We start from the raw sequence: 20,965 nt of genomic DNA, 5'->3' as shown, positions 1-20,965 counted from the left end.
CAGTACCAGATGTCTGATTTTATATGAAAATACATGTTTGCTACAACATGCATTTCTTGTAAAACTGCACATTTGAGGCATATGTAGCCTGCGTGGAAGTGCAAAATAGTTAAGATTTATGGAGTTATTTTGTTAGCTACAATGACTTTAAGATCCCCACCCCTCTTGTTTACAGTGCTGTCGTTCAAATGACAAAAACAGACATGGACGCCCAGGTCTGTCACTAAAAGGCAGATTGTAATGTTTTGACATTACCAGTTATAACTGAAACTGAAGACTTTGCCCACCTCCAAAGCCCTGTTCAAGGCTTTTGACAGCACCAGGGCTGCCCACAGACATGGCACTTGACAGCTCTTTGTAGTTCTGTCACCGTGATTATCTCTGAAGTGCTTCCGCAGAGCGAGAGGGTGGGAGCAGTATTGAAAAAGGAAGAAAGTGATAAAAATCCATTCAAACTGCATTACCAAGATTTGCAGTCTTAAATGGAATTTATTTTTATACGTTTTCAAGCATTTGTTTGTAACATTACTCTTTAAAGACTGAAGGACTGCTCCATGGGCCAAATCAAAGCTCCAGAAACCTCCCCCTCACTCAGCGGCGAATGCATTAGCTACATGTTCCATATGGTTATTAATAAAAGCTACAGTACTCTAAAGGTACTTGAGAGATTCCCCAAACCCTTGGAAATGGTCCTGTAGCATCCTGAATAAAAGGTTACCATGGCAAACTTACACTCTGTAATTTTGCAGTTTTCCCACACCATGGTTTTCAATATGATTTATCATTCATTACCATTGCCAATATGCTTTGCAATTTGCCATGCCTTTGCTACTGAATGGTAAAATTTTCTAAGGGATGGAGGAGCTCGGGGTGCATGGGTGTTTGGTCTGGAAGTGAGGGTGGCACCTGCTGCTTAAACAATACCCTACCCCCCCCCCCCCCCAGTCACTCCATTTCTATTTGTAAACATATTGAAAGTGTATTAAAGCCCTGGGGTGACAGGTCCCTTCATGATCCTGTCAGCCTGTGCTGTAATCATATTGAACTGTGTCACTGAACTGCACATAGTAAATAAGAGCCACTGAGGTGTAAAACTCTTACTTTCTCAGTTTTATTAATATTACATGAAAGCGAAATGGCTTAGTGATCCAGAATGATGATAGTTCTGTTTTACCTGTGATTCCAATATTAAGGTAGGAGTGTTGTGCAAACCAGAGGAGCATGAAGACGGTGCTTGAAAACAATCTTTACATGGAATGAGAAGATGTATTTTCTCAGAGCTGTGGAGTGATTGCTGTATCCCAGGATTCTTACACTGCATTTTCATCTGCCAGCGGAATTGACTTGAAATGCATCTTGAAATCAGACTTGTTAACTTTTCTTCAGCAGCACATCAAGATCAAATTGATTTCAATTGGGACTCGCTCCCAGACCCAGTTTGGATTGCGAGCTGGCAGAACTCAGTCTCTCCAAATCGTGCTGATGGTGGATGTTACCTAATGAATGTTCAGTGAAGGACAAATAAGGCAGGTTTTAAATCTCTGATGCAATTGAGATAGCAATTATGCAGCTCATCTGTGACTTTTGTGTAACGTCGAGTAAGTTGCTGGTTAAATTGTAGATTTTAAACTGCAGATATAACCAGTCTGATTTGGAATGAGATGAAATTGAGTTTGGCTGGTTTTGTGGTGCAGATGGAAATCTGGCCTTAGTTTTAAAAGCTTTCCAAACCGCTATTTAGATTCTCTTGACTGTTAAATAATAATACACCTTAAAATCTGTTTTCTGATTTGCTGCACACTTCTTTTAAGATCGAATGATGTTCTAATTGATATGACTTCCAGTCTAGTTTGTTTTGTTATTCTCTGCATTTCATTATCGCTGGTGTTGTTTTTGTTTTTTGCAGTTTGTTTTCCAGGTCTCTGCTTAGTGTATTTTGAGTATAAACAGTGCACAAGGGTTGTTGTTGTAAATCAGCGTTTTGTGTGATGTTGCTGCGAACATCAACTTAAGATTTTATCTTGGCAAGCTATCTAAAATAAAAAGCCATCTTAAATAAAAATAAATATATTGTACAGCTGCTGTTTTAAGGTCCTGTAGCTGTTTTTATTTGTTTTTTTAGGAATGAGTTGAAAATACATTAATAAATCATGTTAAGGCACACAAGTAGAACCAAATCTAAACTGCCCTCTGACATTTCCAGTATTTCTTTTTCGCGCACCACTTTTTAATATATATATATATGTATATATATATATATATACCCATTGTTGAAGTCCTCAATGTGTTAATTATACTTATTTCTTGAGTAGAGCAGTTCCAGTAACTCCACTTATGATAAGACATGAGACCTAAGCCTGAAGGATAAGTGTATTATCTAATTTACATTTTTACATTAAAGGTACATCAAAGGTACGCAGATAGGAAGGAATAGTGCTATTAAAAAGTTGGATTAAGTGGTTTATTCTATAAGGCTTCCTTAAAATTCATAACCTCCCAGTGATATGTCAGGTATCTATACTTGGCTTTTAATTAGGTCAGCACTCGGCAGTGTTTTTTAAGTTTCACAGTACTTGGAGATGATATGGAGAGGATGTCATTAAAGTTTGATTGTATGAATGCATGAGCCCTGTAAATGAGAGCAAAGGCCAGTGAGACATCAAAGTCCATAGACAATTAACATGAAATTGATGTTTCAGTGGATCAGGTGATGGAAACTAAATGATTTACAGAGCTGGCATTGCAGAGATATACTGATGTCTGTGCTGTTTGATATTTCATATACCCTGCTCCAAACTGCATACAATGTTGCCATAAAGGTCTTTTCAGCGTCTTGATTGGATTTTTGACTGCATCGATAACTCCAGTTTCCATGGCAATTGTTGCTTCACAGCGACCCTCTTACATTTTTTTCCAGAATGCTTGAAATTTCTTTTTTTTTTTTCTTAAACCAAAAAAAATATGGATCTTGTGTTGAGTTTAAAGGATTGTGTGCTGCTCACTAATAGTTATTTGTTAAGTAAATGTGTCCCTTTAAAAGTTGTGGCAGCTTAGGTATGTGCTGGAGTGCTAATGGAGCCAGCTATTTAACCTCAACAGAAGAGAATATCTGTGCCGGAGAAAGCAAATCCGTCCATCGCCAACCAAGATGAATAAATTACTCCCTCTCTGTTTTTTTTTAGAATATGTTACATAATCGTTAGAATTGCAGAAGGCTCAGAAATCCAGGGCTTGTAAAAATGGTTGGCACTCAGAATGTATTAAGAAAGTCTTGGTCCATTTCCAGTGTCAACTAAAGAAATAAGCTTTTTATTATTTATTTTATTTTACACTGCTGGCAAGCAGAGATAGCCGCTTTTCCTATTAATCCAGTTTTACTCGCCACGGTTGCACCTTTTAATCCTTTTCATTATCACCCAAAACACTACAACTGGAAGTGTTGCAACCTACTTACTTGTTGCTCATTGTTTTATTTAGCAAACATGTTGTTTTAATGTATTCACTGTTTTGCATTTATTGATGCCAGTTAATCAGACATCTCTAATTGTATTTACTACTGCGTGGTGTTCACTAATTCTTTAATTGGTATCATGATTAGGCTGTCCTCGTTTTGTATGAGGGTTCCAAGCACAGCTCTAGCACAGCAATTACCAGCCTTGGTTTAAAATGTGTGAAAATGCTCCTCACAAACATCCTGGTAGGCAGCAGATGGCTGGAACAGATTTGCCCTCTTGATGTCTGGCTTTCATGTATTGCTCTGCTTCACGAGTGCAAAATTCTGAGAAAGAGAGTCCGCATTGAGCCGCGACCAAACAGAGAGAAATAAGTCTTACACTTTTTTTGTTTTTAAATTTTCTTCAGGAGCACCTTCAGAAGCTTGTTTTTTAAAAGGCAAACCCAGACAAAAGGGCTGCTTTTTTTTTTTTTTTTTTTTTATTATTTTCTCCCCAATTTGAAATGCCCAATTATTTTTTAGGCTCAGCTCATCGCTACCACCCCTGCGCTGACTCGGGAGGGGCGAAGATGAACACACGCTGTCCTCCGAAGCGTGTGCCGTCAGCCGCCCGCTTCTTTACACACTGCGAACTCACCGTGCAGCCGCCTCAGAGCTACAGCGTTGGAGGACAACGCAGCTCTGGGCAGCTTACAGGCAAGCCCGCAGGCGCCCGGCCACACTACAGGGGTCGCTGGTGCGCGGTGAGCCGAGGACACCCTGGCCGACCTAACCCTCCCTCCCCCCGGGTGACGCTCGGCCAATTGAGCGCCGCCCCCTGGAAGCTCCCGTCCACGGTCGGCTGTGGAATAGCCTGGACTCGAACTCGTGACGTCCAGGCTATAGAGCGCATCCTGCACTCTAGCGAGTGCTTTTACTGGATGCGCCACTCGGGAGCCCCCTAAAAGGGCTGCTTTTGAACTACGAACAGCTGAAGTGTGTGTGTGTGTCATGACAGGGAGCAAAAGAACAAAATGGTTAATAAACTAACAGAACTTGCAATCATTACCGACACTTACTTTAGTTTGGGTCACATAAACTGTCATTGCTTAATTACATTCGATGTGTTTTTATCTTGTAATTATATATCAATGCAGTATTAGTAACTATGTCAGAGTAGTAACACAAATATAGGCTTCTCATATCACACTGGTCAAGCTTAATGAAATTGTTATAATATTATATTATTATTGAAGATAATTATTAAAGAAGGGCACTGTAATATTATTTTTCACACATTACATGGTGTCTCTAACTACACTGTAATTACTGTGTAACTGAATGTGTGATAACATAGTGATTACAATGTAAATACACAACCACATGTGTAAATATAGTGTTGTTAAATTGTAACTACATAAATGGAACTAGAAACAAAATACAGCAGGCATCCTTTTCCAGATTTTGCTTTAGGTAAAAAAAAAAATCATATGAACCTAAACTGAATCAAAGCAGCTTTTACATTGCCCGAAGTTCTGTGCAGTGTGCACTCCGATTTTGCAGTTGATAGAGTTCAATGCGCGATGGCCAATTTCAAAAGCCTTTGGTACATTTTGCATTAATTATTCAGTTAAGTATTTCTCTTTCCCAACTGGGGTGTGAACATAAGAGTCATGAAGTAGAGCTGCTCCCCTTAACATTCACACGGCATGTTCCAAGGCATGCTGGTTTTGCAGAAGAAGACAATTTGACAAAATCAATTATTCATTAAATGTTCACACTTTAGAAATGGATAAAAGTTAAATATATCAGATGTTGATATATACATTGCACTAGTCCTTTGATACTGTAGCCTTCAAACTAATGGAATGTACACTGGCCACTTTATTAGGACCTGTACAGCACCTACTATCTGGTTGGGCCACCATGTGTCCTGATCACAGCCTTGACACAATGTGGCATAGACTCTACAAGCTGCTGGAAGGTGTTTGTCATTAATATTTCTCGCAGAGAGCTTGGCAGAAGATTCTAATGACGAATGTATCATTCAAGCTCATCCCAAGCATGCTCAGTTTGATTGATATCCAGGGATTGTGACAGCCATGGAAGATGCCTGAAGTCTCTGTCATGCTCCTCAAACCATTCATGCACAATTCTGGCACGGTGGATGGGTACTTTATCATCTTGATTTTCATGTCCTCTGAACAGTTTATGGGACAGACATGACCTCTGCAGTCACTCGGAAGTAACATGTGCCTCAAAGATTGCTTCGTATTCGATTGTACAACTTTGCTGCTCAGTGATCAATCAGATTCCTACAGAAAGAGATTGTGGTCCTGAGCAGGCCTAGTGGAATGACTAATTGATAAATTATGAACAAAACCATCTGCTTGTCTGCTTGAGAATGCAACATGGGATTTCATACCCTCTGCTGAAGGTTCAGTTACTCGATTTGAATAAGTCTGTTTGACTGCATCGAAGGGGAAGCAAGCATCTCAAATAAAGCAAGCTGGGTTATATCTGGCCAGATAGGGACTTTTTTGTGCCAAGGAACATCTTGTAAATACACCAGCATTCCAAACTCCATGCATAACTTCAAACATGCAACCATACAACAACAAAAAAATGAATCGGTCAACAAACATTGATTTTTTTAGTGTTTGTTATCCAGCCTGTTGTGTTAAAATACAGGACTTATTACACCTGCTACTCCCAGAAACATTTCCCATGCTGGGTCTTAAAAGTCCCGTACCACTATATTAATCATTTCATTATTTAATTTTTTTCTGAAAACTGGAAAATAGTAAAAAATAAAATAAAAAAAGTCCCGTACCACACTCCAGTCCAGTATGCAGGAGCTATGGGATTCAGCCGCTCTCCTGCCCACAAGGCATTTTTAGTTTTAACTAACTAGGATTTATCTATCGCCAGACTATGAGAAAGCCACAGTGCATCAGCTGGGGACATCAGTCCCACACCATCTCCCAGTCAGGTATTACATCACATCTCAATTGTTTTTGCACGGCTGTGCTTTATGATTCATTCTGCGTCACGCTCCTTTATCTTATCACTGTTGGATATGCAAGGGAATTGGTAGTTTAAAAAAAAGGATTAATTATTTTGTTCTAAAGCCAGTTTACTTTTCTGCTATGGTAATAAGGGCTGCAAAAGACAGATAGCATGGAGGGCAGGAAGAGGTTGGCTATCCGAGTGACTGGTCCATTACCTGCTGCTGACATTTAGAAGATCAACTGAATAGACCCAATTGAAAGTTATTTTATTCCACTGGAGCACTCAAACAAAAGTTTAGTAAATCTGCCCGTCTGCTTTGAGCTGGCAGCAGAACTCAAAAAATGTTAATTTACTGTCAAAAGTAATTTCCATCAATTGCTGCCTACTTTACAACTGCCCACCAATAAATCAGGAGTATTGTCACTGAACTCACTGTGTAGGTCCCTTTACTAGTGTCAGTAGTGTTTTAATTCAATCGTAACACACTAATCCCAATGCACTGTCGCTGGAAATAGGGTCAAAGCACAGCAAAGTGCACAGTTATCCTGATAACATATTTATTGGTGTGTATTGACACTTTTACAGACACTTTTAGATGCTGTCGTAGAAGCTTCTGTTATGGTTGTTTGATAAAATAGAAATACAGTCTAGAAAACAGATAGAAATACAGTATAGCATACAGTATATGTATATACATCATAATAAATATTAACTATGTCATAAATGACATCACAAACACATTAATAGATTTAAATAGAAATAGTGAATATAGTTACCAGAGCATAAAAGCCTATAAGTACCGCCACACTTTCCCTTGACAAAGGTACTGTATGTTAAAATTAATAAAACGGGATGTTGACTCTTTTGAGCAAAAACTTGTGTGTGTGTGTGTGTGTATGTGTGTGCATTTCTGCAGTTTGAAATGTATTAGGTAACAGTTTCAATCTCATTGCCCTGCGCTTCAAGTGTACCCTTGATGTCACAGAACAAAACTCTCCTGCTGATACAGTCCCACTTCAATGCTGTTAGTGTGTTAGTCTGCAGTCCACCAGGGGACATGCTGTGCTTTGGTCAGGCATTCAATTATTTTAAAGATAAATTGCTATTTTATATTCTGTCCATTTTAGGATGCTCGATTTGCAATAGCAAATTAATTTATCTCTGACAATTTATAGGTCTAATGAGTTATAGTTCTACATTTATTTCCAGGATTAGATTTTTTAAAATTGTGTTACTGTGACAGAGATCGAATGATTCTTGGGGTTAGATCTCCCTCCCGACCTGCGAGGGTGCTGTGTAAAGTTTATTCCCAGGGTCAGGTGGAAGTCAGCCATCTAGAAAGGGGGCGGAGCTACGGTACACAAACTCAATGACCCGGACGGGAAACGGAGTGGCATCCAGGAATTGGAGGAGCGCTCATTAACCAAGGGGTCATGAGTGAGGGTATAAAAAGGGGACGTAGTAAAGTGATCTGTTCCTTTGTAAATGGTTAGAGAGAACCTAAAATGAGAAAGGTGAAAAATGTGAGTGTTGTGTTTTATTTGTACTGTCTTGGTAAAACTGTTTGTTTAGCTTTGATACGTTGCTTGTTTGTGGATGGAAGGGACAATTCAATTTTTTTTTTTTTCCATGCTGTAAATTTAAACATTTTATAAAAATAATGATAATCATCAATCCTGTAAACCTGCAGTGGAAATATGCGGAACACCTTCTCTGTAAACTCTGGCTCCAAGTTAGATGGTTGTTTGAAAATGACTTTGCGCAGAGCAAGGAGCTCCGGAAAACTGAATGACACCAAGCAAACTGGCCTGTTTTTCAAAAATGTAATTTAAGATACATTTCTGATGCGAAACTCGTAGGATTGCTTCATATAGATGAGCTTGATAAGCAATACATCAAAGCAGTTAATAAGACGCAGGTAACCAGGCCTACCAGAGGATTAATTTGTTGAGAGAAACAAAGCTGCTGACTTTGAAATGCAACCCACAATGCACCTCTCACAACTACTTTGAGTAGGACACATTCGCAAAAGGCAAGTGACAATACTACTGTAAATGCTTCAGGAATATCCAAACTGCTGTTGTACTTAGAATAATATTTTAATCCTCCCCACTGGAGGACTGAATAGAGCATGTGAGCATGTTGCAATCTGACAGTAACTTTATGGTTATGATTAAGTTAAAGGTTTGGGGGGGGGGGCATTTGATTTTTGAGTAGATTGTTCTGGAGGCGTGGATGTTCTTAGAGCATTTGGCTTCAGACAAACCGGTTCAGAGCAAATTGAGATTAAAAGGATATATCGATCTTAGCTCAAATAAAAGGCACGCTAGTCTTCAACTGAGGGAACACAAAGCCACTTTGTGACTTGGAACTTGGTTTCAGAAGACTAGGCTTGAGGCCACTGCATGGCACACCAGGAGAGATGGGGTTTCATACAGCAAAGTTGTCTCAAACTAGGTCTCCCGGTTTCAAGCCACTGTTCCTGAAGTGGCTTGGTGTTCCCTCAGCTGTAATCACACTCAGTATACTGAATTCTAATCCGACACATTGCAGTTGTACACACCACACAAGGCTTGCACATGACGGCACTGTACAGGTCACTAGTCAATTTTCATCACCTCCTAAACCAAAGTATGTAGGCAGAGAAATAAATAAATTAATACATAAATAAAACTCTGTAGCAGAAGCATAGGCACGCTTGCCACAGTGACAGGACAGCAGAACTTAACTGTGTCATCTAGAGAATGTTCTGACCTCCCCTGAGCCCAAACGAGTTAAACATTCAATATCACAGAGCTCCCAGTGTATTTGGTATTACAGTAAGTCAGGAAGACCCAAATGAAATGTCACGTCTTGGTTCCAGTGGAACCGCTTGAGAGTTTATCACTGGGTAGCCTGAGGCATGAGGAGCTGATGTTATTTGGCCTGAGGCTCATGAGTCAGGAACTGAACTGAAAACAAGGACATCCAGACTTGCAGTCTCTACTCCAGAGGCCCCTGCGCTTCTTTCATTGGGCACTTTAACTATTTAAAAAGGGTGACGTATTAGAACATTTTCTGTATTGTTCCATGTATAAGAATAGCTCTATTTGCAGTCTGTATTCAGTTCTCCTTCACCCATTGCTGCAAGCTTAGTTGCTGGTTAAGAGTGACTGATATTTGAATATATGGTTCATACTATTAAGTAGTATCCCATTCCTGCAAATTTTAAATGTGTAATTCTTGTATCGCCTGGTTACAGTAACTCAGAGCTGTATTAGATTAAATATTAATTAATTCATTGTTTATTCAATCACTTTTATGTTGAGTAAAACACAAGCAATTATTACAAAAACCATTACTTTCATTAAACAACTTAAATCAGGATAACCCTAAAGGCCTTTATACACCGGACGCGATGCGACAAGAAATGTGTTGTATGACACACCGTGCCACGACAAAAAAAATAAAACATGTATTGTTTTTAATTTTTTTTTTATTTAGTCATCGCCAATGTTTTTTTACCGCGGTTTTCTCCCCAATTTCCCCTTCATTTACCTTTACTGAAATAAGTACTATTTATGTATTTTATATTTGTATTAGCTGTATAACAGGACTATCATATGTGTGATTTTTTCCAGCTGATGATACAATCAGAGGAGAGTCGACTATCACATTGCATGCGCCTGTCGCCACTGCTGTGAAAGGTAGTGTTGCAGCGAAAGTACCATTTTATCACAGGACAAACCGCATTGCGTCAGGTGCGTGGAGACCTTAAGAAATTTACTGAAATACCCACTCACTTGTAACATGCATAGGGTTAGCAGGTATAGCAGTACAGTAAGTCTTCAGAATATCTTAGGTGACAACCACTGGATGGATATGCTGCTTTAGACATCGGCTCATCTACATTCTTAGTGTTTATCATAGAAGCTGGAAGAATATTGAACAAGCAACTACCTCCTTACCACTCAGACTGCTTTGGGAAACCTGTGATTTATTACAACAACAATGTTTTCCTGGGTCCTGTTCCCAAGCCATAAAACTCAGCTTAGCTGCATGCTGCATTGAGCTGAAGCAAAGTCCAGGAAACTGTGAAACTGCATAAAGATAAAGTAGCCCATCCCTTACCCTGCAATCATCTTCATTGTATTTTCACAATTGGAGTATGAGGCGAGTTAATCATTTGAATTCTGTTATGAATGAGTGCACAGCATTGCAATGATTAATCTGCAGTGCTAACAGCTTGAATTGTCGAGTACTCGGAGCTACATAATACGACCTGTCAGTTAGTTTCTGCAGGGCAGTATTTGTTTTAACTGTTATTTTCTTCTGACAGAGAAAAAAATATATATATTATTTTGACTGTCAGCTCTTAACATTTCTGACAGCTCGAAGTTAATTAGGAACTTGATTAAGTTTTTTTTTTTTTATTACGAGCAGCCCTTGTCAACAGAAAACGTGTTATTGCCTTTGAAATATTAAATTACAAACAACATTATCTCGTCAGTTTTCAACACAGAAGCACTCCAGTATTTAAACCTTTGCACTGGTTTGCTGTGAGTTCCTTTTGCCTTCTTCTCTCAGGGACTTTGTACTCACTGTGTACCCAGCTGCACTCTGAGATCCCACAATACTCAGCTTCTTTTCTATGGAACTCCATTCTAATTCATACCTGGTATGCCAATACACTTGCCTCTTATAAGTCTGGACTGAAGACTTGTTTATTGCTGGATTTCATTATAACCATCCTCTTATTTACTTCTATTGCATATTGAAACATCCCAGATTGCCTTGGCTATATGCAATTTATAGTTTATAAGCATTAATGTGCCTTTAATAAAAAGTGTGCTTTTATTCTGTTCTAGATTAGATTGTAAATATTGTTAGTGAAACCTAAAGCATTACTTTTGAAAAAGCGCTTTGATTAGTCTCCATGTTGACAGCTTCTTCATGTAATATAGTATTTTGCAGTGGCTGAAATGTAGCAGTTTATCATATTGTTGTTTAGGTTATTGGTGGATGCACCAGACTGGCCACCAACATACTAGGACTTTGTGCAAACTTTGAAAAAGACATTTACTTTACTTACTATACAATGTCTAATCAGCGACTAATCTGATGAACAGGAGCGACAAGCACTTGTTTAGCGTTTCGCCGTTTGGGTTGTGAAAAACATTAGTTCTTTTCTTGCTCATTGATGTCACATCCTAAAATATATCGTTACGTAACACTTTTATCATTCAATTCATGGGATAGGAAAGCATTTTTTTGATTGTACATGTTATGTACATAGAGTTATTTTTCCATACGGTTCATCATTTGCAAACTGTATAATTTTTGTCTGTCAGACACAAATATATCAGACCTGGGGTCCATTATGATCCAGCGTGCATAAATCCCTGGCACAAATATATATATATATATATATATATATATATATATATATATGATTTCAATTTTTTTCCTATAGCAGCAGGTTAAAGATTGACATTTTGACTTTGTCTCCCCCCTGAATTCAAATTGAAGTGTATTAAAATGTCATACAAATGAAAATCTAATTGCACTAAAGATTTACCAGCTGAGCTTGCTCGAAGGTTGTTAAATGTTCTAAACCTTACAAGGACATTTATGACTTCTCCTTGAAGCAGCTTATCAAAACAAGACAATGAAACCTGATCAACAGTTACCCTTGTTGCTGGGGAACTGGTTCAGCTTTCTTAGTCCCTAAGGTCTGCCTACAGTAGCTGCTGGAGGCAAAATACTAAGTGCACTGATATTATCAAAAACCATTTTTCTTGCAGACAAAAAACAATAGAAATCTTAACTTGCTGCCTGCAGGTGTTTTACAGTGAGTCCTGGTACAGTTCAGCCTCCTACATATGCTCACTGTAGTCTCCAAAAAGCTGGCCCAGTGCCTCTAGGGTAATGCTCCATGACAGAGTGCAGTTTATAACACCTAAGACCTGGCAGATTAATGGAACAAAGGTTTCTAGGCAGTGCTCAAGCTATGGAATTTAGTGCCTGAGGGTAAAGCTTAAAAGCAGGTTCATTACTACTTGCAGCACTTCAGGCATGAGCTATAGAACTAACAAGCCTTACCTTATAATGAAGCATATATGCACATGCGCTTTTGTAGCCATATATCTGTGTATGTATGTACAATACTCCCTGCAGTATATCGTCTTGCCTCGCATGCTGCTGCTTTTTTTAGAATGGCCCTCTGACACAGATGTGACCTGATTTAATGTGTGTGGCTCTCGCAGTGCTCAAGCCGGCGTGCTGAATCATTTGTAATGTTATACTGCCTTCCGTTGTTCTGTCATGACAGGTGTGGGGCCGTGTGTTCTCATTTCAGTGTTGGATTTCTGTAATTATCCAACATGGGTTTTGGGGTGGGAGGACAGCGTAGTTGGCAGTGGTTCTGAGTCTGAGACATGCCCATGCTATCACAAGGAGGTAATGAAGAAATGACTGTACAGTACAGTACAGAGTGTCGAACAGCAGCAAGATGGAGACAGATATAAATAAATAAATAAATAAATAAATAAATGAATGTCAGCGTACAGGCCAGCACATAGATATGAAGGCAGAGGGCAGGACAGCGGGTTGGATGCTGCACAATAGACATTGGCATCTCTATCCCAGGAGGCATCAGTAACTCCAGGCCCGCTATTGACTGCAATGATGATGTAATTATCTGCCTGCCCTGGCTCACAATGGAAACCGTTCACTGTGGCCTGTAAGCACAAAAAGGACACTAAGACGTTAGAAGAGCTTCGACTTTATTGCACCATCCTACTGGAAGTGAAGCCCTTCATGCACCAGAAACAACATTCTGGCATATCATCCACTTATTATACAAGCACAGCAGCTTCTCAGACAGTCAGTAAACCATGATACATTAACAGTAGACCGTGTTTTGTGGTCGCTTGCAGGATTACATTGGCTGGTTGTGCATTACATTACATTACTCTGAAACTCCATGTTGCTGCAATAAAAACGTGGGTTCTGTCTCTGATGCCATAGGCATATATCACCATTTTATGATCTTCAGGCTTCTGCACTGCAATGAGCAGAAATCTTATGTTTCATAGTAGATCGAGCTACTTCTTGCGTAAGTGGGTGACACTTTACATTAAGTGTCTCAACTGTGCATTTTAGGTTAGTTAGGTTTAGGGTTAGGAACAGGGTTATATCATGCAAAATGATTTACACATTAAGCACATTGTTATGCTTAATAGCATTGTAATTATGTGTAAGTACACATTTATTTTACTATGTAGCTACTATGTAAATAAATAGTAATTAGACACTATAAAATGTTACCTTTATTTAGTATTTTTCTTGCTAAGAAGTTCAACTGATTTAATTGAACAAAGAATGAAGTGTTTATACTGCCCAACGCCATAAAGCCCAGAAAGATAAAACAGTAGCGTGAGTCACTGATTGACTGTGACTATTGCATGTCAAACTGCTGCTGAATATGCACTGTTCCTGGTGCAGTTGTCTCAGCTGAACGCTGCCTAATTCAGACTGCATGTGACTTGGAGAGCACATGGTCATGAATATGCCCATTTAAATTGACATCTCTCTGTGAATAGAAATTTGTGCACATCTCCTGATCCCAATGCATTGACTTTGCCTTCTTCACCAGCAATTAGCATTTCCTTCAGCTGCTTATTTAGTGCTGAAGCCTGCCCCCTTTATTCCAGGCTTCAGAAGTACACTGAATTAATGCAGCAGGTCCAATCACAGGTTAGTGGTCTGTTACGTTATAATAGAGGGGTTAATGACTGTAGTTCATTCGAAAGCCTGATTCTTCCTGGTTTGCCACATGAAATAAATAGGCTGGATGTGCACTGCCATGTATTCCTTTCAGTGAGAGGCTCATTCATTTCACTTTATCATAAGATGCTATTCATGTCAATGGCCATTTGGAGCCAATCATGACTTCCAGAGTAATTAATGATGGATACGACCGAAGTAGCAAGAAAGATTGCTCTTGAACGCTGATGGCAAAGGGGGGTTCTTTAATGTCTTCCAGTGAAATCGAGTCAGTTTTCAATCTCTCTCACTTTATTATCACCAGCTGGAAGGAAAATCTCCATAACAGGTACTATTAACCCTTTCGCCACCATGTGTCTCAACCCCTGTAGAGTGGAAGCTGTCACATTACAGTCATGTGTGGGTCCTTATCAGTCTCTGTCTGAGCTCCAGACCCTTGTCCATCAGGAACTGGGCTCAGCCCATGCATGCTTCATTCACCTGAGAGCTAAACATCCATCACATGGGAATCATTTTTCGAGATTCAGGCCTGTGTCAGGACCACTATAAAAGGTCATTTTCTTTAACAAGGAACACATCTTATTCATAGGCCCCAAAGTCACTGTGATTTCAACATTTTAAACTATTGTCTTTCTCCACAACACATTTTGATGGTCTTTATTGGAAAAGCAAGCTTAATGAAGTTTAGAATGTCTGTGTTTTAGCATGTCAGCTGCCTGCTGTTCCAAGGTACTACAAAGGGATTCTGTATTGAACCATGAGACAGTGTGTGCTATCCATACTAAAACAATGTGTCCCCATTAGGAATGTAAAGCAAACTGGGATTTGTTGCCAAACAATTTTCTTCTCAAGCTATACTTACTCTTGAAACCTTGCCTCATCAATGGAGCTCACAACAGCTCTGCAGTAGGGGAGCTGGTGGAGATGGGCTTGCAACAATGTTAGAAACAGCAAACATATTGGGTTGTGAGAGTTCATTGTCAGTGCTGAAAAGATGCTGACATTTGGTTGCATATTTGCTCAGGGAATAAGATCATTTCAGTATCCTGCAATAAGCTAGGTAAGCATATTAAAACTAGTACTTGAAAAAAAAAATCGTAGCTGTTCTGCTGTATATTGTTCTACAACTACAGCAGGATTACAGGAAGTAGTTAAAAACCAGGAAGCAACAGCATCTTGGTATTGTTGGTGCACACTCATTACAGCAGACTGGACAAGGTCACAGTGTTCTTTTCTGCTTGCTTTATCTTCCAGGTCAGGATCGGAGCGAGACAGGTCTGATCAAGCGCTTTAAGGGGGATGGTATTCGGTACAAGGCTAAGCTGATCGGGCTTGATGACGTTACAGCAGCAAGAGGAGACAAGCTATGCCAGGATTCAATGATGAAGCTCAAGGTAGGGGGCTTTTCATTAGGAATATATTGTACTTGCAACACCATAGACTGTGGATTTCAAATAAGATATTCATCTCTACATTTAACCAACAAGTAATCAGTGCTTCTTATTGAACTTTTCACAGACAACATACTTGATTAAAGACTTTTAGCCTTGTCAGGCTCTTTTCAAACTTTTGCACTTATTACTTCTATAATTATTTGTGTTGACTATTCTTTTGAACAAGATGTCTGGTTGTGCTGTAGTTCCACCCCCCCCCCCCCCCCCCCCCCCCGGGTTTTAAAATCTGCCGCATTCCCACATTGGGGAATTTATTAGTCAAGCATTTTGCACATGCTTGATGTATCCCCCATTGAATACTCATTATTATAACATTAATCTGCAATGGGCATATTTTTTCCCCCTGAACGCCATTAGCGCATCTCTTGGAAATGTAAAACTAAACACAGTTACAGAGCCCTTCCTGATCCCAGAGAGTCCACATGACACTTTGACCTTTAGCCTCTGTTGGCCCAGGGTCTAGTATAAAAGCAGCAGCTGTGTGATATCTCTGGGATCAGGAAGCTCTGACACATGGTCAAAAACAAATGGCGGTTCACATCCTGGCTGTGCAAAGTGGCCAGTCTTCGCTGGGGACTCTGGAGGGAGCGTTGCATTGGCTCTGACGCTCCGGAGTGTTAGGAAAGTACACCTGCAGGGCTTGTCTTTGTCCTCCAAAGGCCGGTTGCTCGCTGGCATCCGCTCTCGAGTTCCTGAGTGTAGAAGAGGAAGCTAGCTTGGTTGTGGGATCGGAGGACCCCTACTGTACCTTCAGTTTTCCTGAACTGTGTGGGTGAAATTGCTGCGGTGAGGAGAAAAAATAATTGGGCATTCTAAATCGGGGGTCAAATAATTGGGCACTCTGAATAAAGAAAACTAAAAACAAAAACAAATGTCAGTCCTCGATGCAGGAGCAAAGGGAACGGAGAACCACTCACAACGATTTCACACGTTTTCAGCTGCGTGACTTCCATTCAGTAGGCTGGTCGCTGATCATTGTGTATTTATCCTGCATGCTGTTTACCCAGGAGCACGGGCAGTAGCAGTGTGGTGAGCCTGCCTGCAGGAATGCTAGCTCGGCTGCTACTTATAGCAGGTTTTGCATGGAGGCAAGAAACTCCTTTATTTAGTATACATGATAATAGGACAAAAATAGTTTGGTTTTACATATATTTATAAACTACCTCAGTCTGGGACCTAGGTTCCAACGTGATTTCCGACAGCTTATGTTAACACGTGGCACTAATATAGACTTTGAGGTGCCGCCATAGTAACTATGATTCTGTAGTTCAAAAACAAATATGGGGACACTTTAAATTGTTCCACAGGAAATGATTACTGTGTTAATGTGGTAGACCTTTCATTGATACAGAACCATTTAATAAATCATTGAAAACAATCAGAGTTACAGAGATGTGTTTGTAATGTTTCTACTGTACTGTAATCTTTACTCAAACTATATGATGTTACTCATTGTAGATCAAAGCTAAGCTGCTGTGGCGAGATTTTATCATTCTGATAATTGAGGGAATACTTTGTGCTGCTACAGTATGTGTTTTTCTTTTTTAATATGCAGAGAAATTGGGTCGTTTCACTTTGATATTCCCCAAATAATTTCGCAGAAGTCTTACACATTTTTCACTGCGTCCAAGATTGCCTCATTTAATTTAAATGAAAAACAGAAATGCTACTAAGCCACTGGCGGGTATCGTATTCTTCACTTTAACAAATGAGGCCATTTCAGTGAATAATTGTAATGTGCAAGTGACATAAGCAATAAGGGATAAGACAGCCTAGGAACACAAATAGAATTAATCCCGCTACTACCGTATGAGAACATTTTAATAGTGTTTGTAATATATTGATATTAAATTAGTGTGTGGCAAAACTACCGCTTCCTTTGTGATAATTATTGTCTGTGCACATGCAGAATTCAAAGTTCAGCATTTAAGGAAATGTGATCAAACAAAATGCTTGCAGTGCCTTTTAAATGAAAGGCTATTAATTAAATAATCAAATTGCTTTACCTTATAAGGCAATGTTGTTCAAGGGCAGCACATCTAGACTTGCCACCTACCACTCCCCTTCCAACATCAAGAAAAATGTCTTAATCAATAATTGTATACCACTGTCTAAGGGTCAGGGGTGAGTATTGATCTGCCTTTGAAGCCAGCAATCGTGGTCTTGAAGGAAATTATGAGATGTCGATTGATATAAATAGTTTACTTTTATGCTGTCCCTCGGGGGATATCCTGATTCTCTCAAATCGGGGATGAATTTAAAGAGCTTAAGCTGATCGTACAGTCTTTCAGTGATTTGTTTCTGGCTTGTAAGATGCAGAGAGACAGGTAGGGAAATATGTGTGTTATAAATAATATGATTGTGTTATACATAATAAGATCGATCCTCCATAGTCAAGAAAGAAAGAAAGGAAGAAAGAAAGAAGGAAAGACATCCAGATCAATAGGAAATAAATAACATTTTAGAAAAATGTGCATGCCCATTGACTAAACTGGGAACTCAAAATCATAAGAATTTCATTAAAGTAATTAAAAGCAATCATGAAGTGTTGCTGGCTACGAATGATGTATCAAATGTATAACAACAACAGACTTCTTTGAAGACATGGTGCCAACATCAAATTCATATGCAGTATGTAGGACCTGTGCAGAGCTCATAAAAACATCTGCTTGTAAATATCTTATATTTTTCTGTATATGCAAAAGCATAGTACTACTTTCTTAACAGCACATGTATTACCATGCTAACAATGTGTTTCAAATGTGCATCTATACTCTGTACATAACTGTATTCCCATAGGCCTGTGAGAAACAAAATGATCAAACCAGCTGACATTTCATCTTCAATGACTGTAGCACCTGTATCCTTCTGTAATGTGTGTTTATCTGAAACATTCCTAGCACTAGCTGCTATGCATTTGTGTTTCCAATGCTGCTATCTGGACTTTTGATGAGTTTATTGCATTTGCAGTAGATATGTTATTACATTTTTCGTTAAGGATTAATTGCATGTGCAGGAATCATTTTTGGAATCATTTCAGTTTAGGGAGCCTTACAAGTTATTATAGACCATCTGTAAACAGTTATAAGAACATGTTATAATAATTTGCTATACGAATATTATAAGAGTTAAGATACACATCATAACATGACTGGTCTGTGATATTCATAGATCGCAGTTGTCATTACATTTTCTGGGTGTTGTTACTTTTGCAGTTTTACACGATGGATTATTTACATGGGAACATTATTCCTTCACATTACCTTGGAAATCAAAAACAAAGCACAGAATTATATCACAAGTGAAAAAAGAATTAAAAAAAATAAATAAATAAACGCTGGTTCTTATTTTTGGTTTGGTCTTGTCTGCTTCCACAGGGAATTGCTGCAGCAGCCCGTTCAAAGGGAGAACACAAGCAGAAAATCTTTTTAACAGTCTCCTTCGGGGGGATCAAAATCTTTGATGAAAAGACGGGGGTGAGTGAAGGAATTGCATGACGTGGCAAAATTGAAAAAACATATTGGCACACACTGCATCAGGAACCTCGGACCAGCTCTAGGAATCTCTAAGGAGCAACGGACTGCACAACAAAGGGGACTGTGTGAGCTGCACACAGATAGGATATCGAGCTGGGATTAGTATTCTCTATTGCTCGGCTGGGGTAGATTGAATTGAGGGCTTGGTGAAGCTTAAACCTTTTAGATTTTGGGAAAGCCACTATCAATTACTTAATGGAGCTAGCAAAGAAACAAAACAAAGTCATTTCAAAAGCTTCTCCTTCTTCTCCTCCTCCTCTTTCTCCTTCTCTTCCTCCTCCTCCTCCGGTCTCTGTCATGTCAGTTTGTGTAGGAAACAGCTTCCAGTCCCTCCCTCTCACTCACGCGTCATGTATCCTAGGATTGTGTGCAAGACAGTCAAGGAATTTTAAAACCAGGAAAACATAGACAGATCATTCAATTGCCCTATTTAAAAAGGTGGGAGGATAAAAAATGTGCACTATGGTCACATAATTAGACTATGGTAATCAATATTCCTTCACAACATTCAGGTGTTTGGCTGAAATTCGGAATATGAGTCAGTTATATAGAGGCTATGACCCAAGCAGTTGGTTCTCATATATATTTTCCCCCCTAAAACTTTTTTTTTCTTTGCTTCTTTGTGATGAAACTCAGTAATCGAACTTCAATTTCAAGCATGCCTTGATATATCAAGAAGCACACTTTATCACTGGCAGGGTGTATTTTTTTTAACTCGTTTTAGCCATTTGTGATCCCCAAGCATTCTTCAACAGTAGGCATATATCAAAAGACATATCAAACACAGACAAACAGTCTGGGCCACTGCCTTTATCAGTGTTTGTCTACTTCACTTTCTTATTTATACGTTTTACAGTAGAGTTTTTGAAGTTGCAGAAATAAATAGTCACATAGGAGAGCTTGAGGGTCAAGGAGAAAGATAGATGAAGATCCTTCTCCACCACTCTTTCTCAGCTTCATTCCCTACAAAATTAATTCCACAAATTAACATCTCTTGACAGTTGTAAGTAATGGCAGCAAATGTAATAAGCATCAAAAACACTGACACTTAAAAATGATTGAATGTATTTAGAAATGCTCTTTGTCTCTCTCAAAAATAGAATTCACAGCAGTATTACTTAGTGGAATAGGAATGCAAACAGTATGCTTCCTGATTTATGATGCTTCCACCCAGGCAGTATGTTTGTGTTTGTTTTGCTTGTTTATTTGTTTATTTGATTGTGTTTTCTTAATTTAATTGCATGTCTTTGCTTGATAAACATGTTGGCAATGGTACAGTATCTACACTACCTCATAACCTCTCCATCTCAAGTTTTTCTTATTGTTCCAGGGAATAGGACAGTCTTAAGACAGACGGTCTGGATTTGGACAAGCTGTCCATGTATACCATAATGTTTGTAAAGGAAGTCTATGTGAAAGAGAAACACTACTAAGGACCATTCTGAAAACAACCACAATAATCTAAGGAATTGATACCCGACTCAACGAGGCTCAGGAATTACATTTTATCTGTAGGAAGTAGAAAGTACAGCAAGTAGGCTACTTCACTTCGCTGCGCAAATGCAAACATGTTTTGATTATTATTATTATTATTTTTTATTTTATCTTACCCTGTCCCTATGTCATTACCAGATCTGCTCTGCTTGGTTGTGCAGTGCAGAGTGTCACAGTAGAGACCTGCATATGCCCTTGAGACTCATTATACTGGCTGCCTTAGCTAACGAGATGAAAGTAAAGGTTGAGGCTGCACTAGCCGGTTGTTA

General features: G+C 39.1%; 1 protein-coding gene across 16 annotated transcripts in view; it reads left to right on the top strand.

The window, feature by feature from the left end:
• LOC117416938 (disabled homolog 1-like) overlaps positions 1–20,965 on the top strand; it is a 177,284-nt gene that overhangs the window by 125,680 nt on the left and 30,639 nt on the right. For 15 of the 16 annotated variants that reach the window (XM_059035130.1, XM_034028439.3, XM_059035136.1 and 12 more), the window contains 2 exons: positions 15,467–15,606; positions 19,044–19,142. In XM_059035130.1, coding sequence (XP_058891113.1) covers positions 15,467–15,606; positions 19,044–19,142 — 239 coding nt within the window. The remainder of the gene's footprint in view (positions 1–15,466; positions 15,607–19,043; positions 19,143–20,965) is intronic. The other variant, XM_059035133.1, reaches the window with a different exon arrangement.

This window comes from Acipenser ruthenus, chromosome 12 (genome assembly GCF_902713425.1).
Source record: "Acipenser ruthenus chromosome 12, fAciRut3.2 maternal haplotype, whole genome shotgun sequence".
In the NCBI taxonomy this organism is placed as follows: Eukaryota; Metazoa; Chordata; class Actinopteri; order Acipenseriformes; family Acipenseridae; genus Acipenser; species Acipenser ruthenus.
The sequence above is the reverse complement of the archived record's forward strand: the minus strand, read 5'-3'. Positions and strand labels throughout refer to the sequence as shown.